This window comes from Haplochromis burtoni, unplaced genomic scaffold (genome assembly GCF_018398535.1).
Source record: "Haplochromis burtoni strain Fernald_Lab_line unplaced genomic scaffold, NCSU_Asbu1 Contig_149, whole genome shotgun sequence".
NCBI lineage: Eukaryota > Metazoa > Chordata > Actinopteri > Cichliformes > Cichlidae > Haplochromis > Haplochromis burtoni.
In genome coordinates, this window is record NW_024582510.1 from 151,786 (window position 1) to 161,122 (window position 9,337).

The following is a 9,337-nucleotide window of genomic DNA, read 5'->3' on the forward strand; positions in this document are numbered from 1 at the left end:
AAATCCTCCCTGTCACAGAAAGTCTTCTAAAACCCCTGCAAAACACTCTCCTAACCCTTGTCCAATCCTCCTGGACGACACGGTTAGCCGCACAACTCATACCTTAATACCTCGTAATAACCAGAAATCAGTGCCATGGTAACTGCTGACAAGACAGACAGACAGAGGAGATAAAAGTGAGAAAGGTTTAAAGAAATGTGACAATGAGGAAAAAAATGCTCACCATAGGTTTGTACTTCTGATAGAGTAAACCCTCCAAACCCTGGAGTTCGGGATTTTACGCAGGAAGCTGAAGAAGGCCAAGTTGTCACTTGCTAGTCACGTTCACAGATTTTAGCTGTCTGAGGGTTTTTTTTTGGTGGGTGTGGTTTAATTTGAGGGATCAACAGCTCTGCGCTGCTTATAACTTCTTTAATTTTCATTTACTAACCGATTTGCTTTTCCAGCCACATGTGGGCATTGGCGAAGTTTATCAGCTGTCATCGCAATAACTGGATAAAAACATGAGCAGATGTTTCCAGCAAACAAACTCAAAGAGACAGTATGCTGCCTCACCGCTATACCTCTTCAAATTAGACTTGTAACCTGTAAGAAAAGTCAACATCTGGCAAACGCGTGCAGATATTTTTCCACAGGATTTGGTGGAACATGGAGAACGACTTCACTTCAGTGACAATAATAATGAGAAAAATATAGGGTTTTTGAGCTCCCGCTTTGTGGGGAATAAATAATTTAAACAACTAGGTGGTACTTGAGCAATTACTCTTATGTCAATGCAGTGGTAGTTTAGGGATCTGATAAAGCTGCCAACTTGGCACCTATAGAGGTTTTCTGGCACTGATAGGAAACTCTAAGCCAGTATTGCCCAACCACTGTGCCACAGCACATATAGGTGTGCCGTGAGAAATGATCAGGTGTGCAGTGGAAGATTATCTGCTTTTATTTTTTTTGTATTTATACGCGACACCTCAAAGGCTGGTCCGTCAAATTATTGTTGGACATAAACCTGTCCATGGGGCAAAAAAGGTTGGGTTGCTCTAAGCGACTGGTGTGAGTAAGGTGCAGAACAATTACATTCTCTTCCACCAGAGGGCAGTACAACTACCTGCTCTAATGAATTTGGTTGCCAACTGCCAGTAAAACAGAAGAAGGTGAAGAAGAAATGACATAATAGTAATGCCGTGAGACGACGCAGCGCGTAATAGCAACAGATAAATATTTGAAAAGAAAAAGTAGTCAATCTGACCTGGGTCCTAGAGAAAATTCCGACCCAGATTAAGGCCCTAGCATGAGTAGCGGTTGGGACAAACCAAATCAACTCCACTATGCCTGGTGCGCAGGGAAAAATTATCAATATGCTTTTTGTGACATTTTTGTTTGGTGGTGTGCCATGTGATTTTTCTAATGTGAAATATGTTTTGTGGCTCCAACGGTTGGTAAACACTGATCTAAGCTAATCCCAATACATGAAGGTGCGATTATATAGAATCTCGTCCGGGTTGGGGAGGCCCTAAAATCCTGTCAGGCCCCGAGAAAACTGTTTCCAGGAGTGGAACATTAGGACTACAATGTCCACTCTTCTGCCAAGATAACTGGCTCCAAGTGCAGAGTAACAACTTCATGGATGGAGAAATCAGGTAAACACAGACTGAACAATGGATTTAGATTTATAGGGAACCTAAAATGTGATGTCTAGATTGTTCTGTGTCTGCTAGATTTCTTTTCTGAATGAGTCTGAGCTTGTCTGACCCTTAATGCTGAAGCATTGTTCAACTATAAAGTGAAAATGAGAAAACAGTAGAATGCAAGCTTCACTAAATACAAATTTTTCCCAAGCTCCCAAATCAAGTAAGTGATGTCAGTGCTTTGTTCTCATACACATAACTGTGCTTCAGCCCATCACTCGTGTTATATACAAGTTTAAGCTGGTCCAAAAAAGAAGATCCTGAGAAACACATTTGTTTTTAAACACTCAACATAAATCTCCTTAAGCTCCTAGGACCTGGCATCCACATATGTGGACATCACATTTTGGGTTGTCTAGACCAAAATACTAAATTTTGAGCTACAAGGGCCTGATATCCCCGTACGAGGACATCACACTGCCACTGTTCTATCGAAATTTTTAACAAATGTCCTCATATGTTGATCTCATTTTTCTCAGAAACAAAAATCAGGTAAAAAAAACCCCCCAAAATTCATTGTTTTTACATTCATCAGGTCCCAACATGCCCAAATATCAAACAGAAATTAAAAATGCATGCCATGGAAGAGTTTGGGTCTTAGGAGGTTAAATATACTCTCTTTTTTATTCTTAGATGCATGCCTCAGTCAAAAACCACACTTTCAATATAACAACGATCCAAAAGCTTAACCCACTTTCCCACGATAAAGTCTTACAGTATATATCCTGAACTTAATACCTGGAAATTCATAGCAAGTCCTGCAGCCTTCACAGATGCTGGACCGCATTCATCATTCAGCCCATTTCTCTAAGCTAATTTCCAATTAATGGCAAAAGCACATTCTGCCATTCTCACTCTCATTGTTTCTCCATCAGATACTTTGTTGTACAGCACCTTTCATTCCATCTTCCACCTATGTTTCATTTGCATCATTATGTTCATCATCCATATTTCCTTCAGCTTTCGCAAACAAAGATCTCAAACATTTTCAAAGATATGTGCGGCGGTATAACATGCACAGTCATGTGTACGTTTGTTTACAAAAGAATGTTTGTCAGCATTCAAGCCAGAAAGTAGGCTTGTACATCTTTAGTGTGTGTATGTGTGTGTTTTGGTCTTTTCACACTTGAGCTCCTCCAAATAGTGAGTGCTATTGCGGTGCTGGGTGACAAGGCTACTTGGTAAAGTGCTTTTCAAGCCTCTGGCTAATGGCCTGCTGAAAACTTCTGCTGATGAAAATGAGATCTCCCCTACCAATGAGAATTTCTGCCCTGTCTGCAGCAACAGACATGTTGTCAGTATAAGGGTGTATGATTGAAGTTTGTGCTTTTTTCAAAGAATACACAGAAATTCAAATCACTACAGAATACACATTGCTTCTGAATGCCATGTCAGTAAATCTGCATTTTGCTGTAGGCAAAGGTCACAGTGGGTTTTACAGAGTACAAAGTGCACATAAATATGATCTGTGTGTATGTCTTTTTTTGTTGTGTGCAGAAGTAAAAGCGGATTGCGGTGATATCATAAAAAATGCATGCGTTATTTCCAAGCAAAACATTCAAACGTTTCAAATAGGGGTCAAAATGATTTTTTAGAGGATTTTCTTATGTCGAAAATATGAATAAAGTAGTAGAATTTGTCTGACCAGATAAAATGATGACATAAACTTTGTAAAACCACTAAAAATTCAGTCAAAATCAAGTGGAGTTAAAAAGTATTCAAAACTGGAAACGCATGTAGTGCAAGTTTATTTAAAGTTCATCTATTTTTCACACATACTGTTGCCTGATGTCAGACGTGTCCTTGTTGGTCCCTACTGAGTACAAAATGCAATATCTTTTAAAAGGTGCATTCTTTGTCGTTTGTTTTTTGGTTTCGGAGTGTGCCACGTTTAAGTGCAATTTAAATGTTTTCCATTTACATGTTTGTGCTTGTTTTTGAAGGTTGAAATTAAACTTACCAGGCAGGCTTGTTGACACGTTGACTTGTGTGTAGAACCTCTTGTTGGGCAGCAGCTCTGACACTCCATTCAAGGCTTCTACAGTAAATGTGTAATTGGTGTTGGGAAGAAGATTGACCACAGTCACAGTTCTTTCTGTCAGGCCAACCTGCTGAGGCACAAATCCAACGCTAGCCCCACATGGCTCACACTGCCTCCCGATGCACTTCCGGCATCCCACACTGTAGGTCAAATCCACCCTGCCCCCTGTGTCGGACGGAGCAGCCCAGTCCAAGATCAGCGTGGACTGCTTCAGAGTATAGGTCAAGTCTCTGGGAGGGGATGGGGGACCTATGAAAGAAAAAAAATAAGATAATTATTTAGATTTATTAGTTATCCCAGGTCGCTCATGAGCAGTTTGTAAGAAAATACAATGCGTACTCAATTTGAATGAACTGTCATGCAATTTGATATACAACAGTCCAGAAGCTTTATGGTGGGTTTAATATATTAAATAATTAATATATTATCATGCTTTTTACAACTACATGAATGTACTATTGCTGTGTGATTTATTGCCATTACTGAAAGATACTCACCATACCAATACCAACTAGATTTTTAAATGTTAATATAAAATGAGTAACAGTAGGGTGGACAGGTAAGGCTGCACTTTTTGCAGCGTTCTCGTATAGAAAACTATTTTGCGCGTATATAAAACGGGTCCGCAGCTCCGAACCGTAGTAAAGGGACCTCTGGCTAATACGGGCTCGTAGCTGAAAACTAGCTTTACTTTGTTGTCTGGGTCAACTTTGCAAGCGAGAGACAGAGAGAGGCGTTGAAAGGTTGCTGCAACTGAACTTGGAGTGTACAGTTGAGTCTTAATAGCTTACTTACACCTGGGCTACACTGCCCATGAGGCTACATTCTTCAGGGCTATGCCTGTAACACTCTGCCTATTGCCTTCATGTTAAATCATTTTTTGAACAATAATTTTAAATTTAAAAAAACATTAAAAAAACAAGTTATTTCTTTTAACGTTAACAAGCAGGTGATTTGATTTTAATAATGTGATATGACCCATTTTACATAAATAGGTGAGGGAAAATCTGAGGTACTTGTTGTGAAATATTAGTGTATGTAGCATTATTATTATACTTTGACAGTTTGAAAATATATTTTAAGAAGATGTATTGGACTGAGACGGAGGAGGGATTATTGCTCATATAGGAAGGAAAATATTTGGGGTAAGGCTCAGGATTTGATTAAAAAAAAAAAGAATAGAATAACATTCCCTTTTGTCTGAAAGATTAGCGTTTTTTTCCATTATGTACTGGTGTCATCTGCTGTGTGAAACAGACCCTCCATTTACTCTTAGTAAATAAAGATGGCTTGCCATGGAAAGTGTTTTATCTCTCCCGGAACACGAGTCTGATTTGATATGAGGGGCAGTGATGTGAGCTGCCTATTGAAAGGCTGTGTGTATCAAAAGTTCAGCATTATACAGTACATGACAGAGGTAACAAAAAACTGTGTAAACATGTCATTTAAAGTTAAACCACTTCTAAATGAACCCCCGCAACAGCTAAAAAATAAAATATACGATCCAGTAGAAGGCTGTAAAAAGCCAGACCAGAGGACTCCATCCTATCACTAAGTCAGCATTCAGTGTCTTTTGGTTCATATCCTCTTCTCACTGAAAGCTCAGGTCCATTAAAGGTCATGAATTTTACATACATCCTTGTATGTGTGTGCATGTGCGTGTAATGAATAAGTGAAGGTTTGCTGCACCGTGCGTGCCATCAAACACGTCACACACCACAGCTGCGTCCCGCTTCCAAACACACGTGGTGCCCAGGGTTACATAAGCCCAGAAAACATTCACATTATGAACACACACACACACAGTAGATGCAGACACAGCTGGGCCTCTTTCTCACGTCTCTGTCTACTTTCATGCTTTCTTAGCCTCGCAGTCCCTCACTCTCTTAAGGTTTCTCTTTTCTTTCCATCTTACATTGCGAGTGCCTCTTGTTAAAACTTCACCTCCACAACTCTTCCCACTCTTTTACTCTTAACCTGTCCCAACCTTCTAACTCCCTTTTCCCTATAGCCCATCCACATCACTATTCAACTCAATCTCTACTCCTCCAAAAATATGATACAATACAGAAAATCTTGCATTTCCCTTTAAACCATTGTCATTAAACTGCATGTGTCATCTTTATATGCTACCCCCTCTTAGTTAATCTCATCAAATGAGATCAGGGACATCTATGCCAGAGATAACATAGTCTGACAGGCATGAGAGTATTTTTGCACCAACAAGGTGATTCCCAAAGCACTTTTAGTTGAAAACTTGACATATCTCAGCATGCTATATAGTGCATCCTTGAAAAATGTGAGAAAACTGGACAAATGGAGGACAAAAAGAAGTGACAGACCTATCCACATCAGATCTAAAAGCCATGTCCCCAAGAAATAGGGAAAAAATCCAGCAGAGACCTGGCACGCAACCTGAGAGTTACATCAGGCTCTTTAGTTGATCTGTCTCGTGTTCACTAAAGCCTCATCGGGATTGTTATAAGTGGAAATGTGGATGTCAAGAACCAATTCTTAAAGAAGGGAAACAGGACAAAAAGGCTGACGTATAGAAACACACACTGGAACACTGGAAGTCGTGGACTGGCCACTCTGAAACACTAACCTCAACATTGTTGAAGCAGTGTGGGATCATCTTGGCATGTTGAAGAATAAAGGTAGTGATACCAACTATTAACTTCAAAGCTCATAAGAACTCTGTTTTTGCCAGATATACTCTGTTTCTATTCAATCAATCAATCAATAAACGTCAATAAATCACTGCACCCATTTCATATTTTAACTAGCAAAATATAAAGAAATGAGGAGTAGCTCAAGACTTTTGCATAACACTGCACATTTATGGTAAACAGCAAGTTTAGTTTTTTAAGTTTTCAGAGAAAATTGAAATTGTGCAGTCTTCAAAATCAGAAATAATTATTATGCAGCAACATCATTTTGCAGTTATTCTCAAACAACGATTTTGCTGATTTATTTGCAGAAACATCTGATGACAAATGGTATGCATCTCGTCTCCAGTTTTTTTTTTTTTCTCTCCAAATAGTTATTGTGTTACAACTGGAGCTGTCAGCAGAAGTTCTCCTCTGCCAAAACTTACAAGAATTTAGAGACTAATTTTAATTAACTATTTCTAAAGTTCTACTTTTCATCTCCATTGCTGCCAAGGGAAATGCAGCAGTGTGCTCTAATGGAAAAAACTCAATCGTCACCATTAACAATGGCAGTCAGTTGAGTCATGAAGTAACAGATGAAGCTTAATCTTATAATTAAAGCTCTGTGCTCCTTCAACTTTTTCAAAAAGAATTCTTAAAGCAACTATGAGGTGCACAGTCTCTGATTCTCAGTGTGGTAAACACATTAGGGTGGTGATACTACACTAGCATTAAAAAGGGAGAAGAATAAAATCAGTTGTTCTTTAATCACTGGGGTAATAATGCGCACATATCAAACACTTCATCTTTGAAATTCATAATTTTTTCTCTTACTCTTATGAGGCTAGATTCATCAAACTCTTTCTCTAAATGTACAGTGTGGTGGATTAGTAGAATCTGGGGATTATCATAATTACAGAATCTATAGTGTAATTAATGTGGTCATTAGGCTGCTATGAATATTATCACACAGGATCAGTGAGCTCAGCAATCAATATTATAATTACACCCCTCCACTGCACTTACCATTAAAGCTAGCATGACCACACACTTTCATTCATGTGTGTACGCACTAACGCACAAGTCAATGTGAATACATATATAAACACACATGCACTAACTTAGAGACCCTATGGATTTATGTCCTGAACACTTTCAGGATATATACCCTATTATTCCTCCATCTAATTACTAAGCTATAATCAATAGACTGTTTTCCATGCAGAAATCAATAGGGCCAACCTGTACGGCTCTGTTTGGCCTCATAGTGAAGAAGAATCAGGCCGAGAAAGGGTCAGAAAAAGTAAAAGGTGAGGAATGAACAAATAATATGTGGCGAAAAGGGATGAGGATATAGAGTGTCGCTCGAGGATAGAGGGATGAGATTTTGGTTTGACAGAGAGAAGAAAAATGGGATGATAACACGCATGGATGGAACAGATGAAAGGATAAAGAGTAAGGAAAATGCGAGGAGGCGGTGGCTAGAAAGAAGAGTGATGACTGGTCAAGTTAAGAAGACAGAGAGATGGGAATGGAAGAGGGTGTTGAGGCATCAAAAAGGAGGGGGTAGAAAAAGAAGGGGGGGGGGGGTCCAGCGGAAATGTAGATAATGGAAGTATAGCAGAAAATGGATCTGTAATGTCAGGAGAAAAGGTGGAAGAATATGGAGAGAATGCAAAAGGTTAAGCAAAGAGATGGCAAAATGGGGTGATGGGTTTTTTTGAAAGATGGATGGGAGATATAAAAGGGATAAATGTTAAGAGGCAAAGAAAATGGTTTGGGTGAAGAGGCGCTTTCATATATAGCTTTGGATACTAATAGACAAAGGTTGGAAGTGGTTACATTTACAGAAAACCCTTAAACATACTATGACACAGACGTCCCAGAGGAAAAGTCTTCCTTAGAAAATTAACTTTAAATACCATGTCACATGGCAGACTGGATTTATTCTTTATTCCAGATCAAAGAGGAATTGTCCAACGAGGCAACAGATGTCATTAACCAGTTATAAACCAAGATATTTGCTTATGTATTCTCATCCTTTAAGCTTGCAGTTATACAAACACGTCACAACTTTTTCATCAGCAGAGCAGTACAAGGCATGCATCCTGTGTTGTGAGAGACCTACTCCTAGCCAACAATTTGGGAAAGGTTATAGAAACATGGAATGCAATACAATGAAGGGTATATGGTGAAGGAGAGGTGAAGGGTGCAAGGAATGAGTCATGGAGATGGGGTTGATGAGGACAAGATGATGAAACATGACTTGGGGGGGGAGGGAGCAGGTCAGACCAAGAGGTAATAGCATGAAAACAGGAAAGGTGGATGAAAGGGTACGGGGTGAAGGACAGGTTGTTTTAAGACATAAAGAAAATGTATCTTTATTGTTAAAATGGATAGATGGCAATTGCAGCTATATCAAAAGCTGAATGGGAGGTTGAGATATTGATTGGCTTACAGACATAAAAATCTATACTTTATGCAAAATTTCAATATCATATCTTATATGAGTTATATGGTGCGACTAGAACTAGTATTAGCATAATTATATATACATATATATAAAACTGTAAATGGTATTATTATTTTTAATTTGCAAATATTCCACCAGAACATTTTGTGACTTGGTCTTGTTAGATTTTGGTTTGTTTTTGCTAGATGTTGATCTGTATAGTTTCTAGTTGAAGTAGTTAAATTTTTCCCCAAACAATATAATAATATACGTATAATAAGATGCATAAATACATGTTGGCATGAGAGAAACAAAGATGCTACTGTACAAACAGCATGAATTCAAATGTGATGTTGCCTAGCTTTTTTAGTGTTAAGCCAACATGCAAATGGAGCTGTGGGTGCACCACTGCCGTTTCCTTCAGCTAAAACAAACCCGAGGTTGGCTGAAGTGTTCAGTACAATTAACTCTTCAGCCTCCGCAAAAGATCACCATTTTACTTTATTTG

General features: G+C 38.8%; 1 protein-coding gene across 2 annotated transcripts in view; it reads right to left on the reverse strand.

Moving 5' to 3' along the window:
* The window catches only part of LOC102303382 (ephrin type-A receptor 7), a 162,982-nt gene that overhangs the window by 45,467 nt on the left and 108,178 nt on the right, over positions 1–9,337 (reverse strand). For both annotated transcript variants that reach the window (XM_014338897.2, XM_042224782.1), the window contains exon 5: positions 3,646–3,975. In XM_014338897.2, coding sequence (XP_014194383.1) covers positions 3,646–3,975 — 330 coding nt within the window. The remainder of the gene's footprint in view (positions 1–3,645; positions 3,976–9,337) is intronic.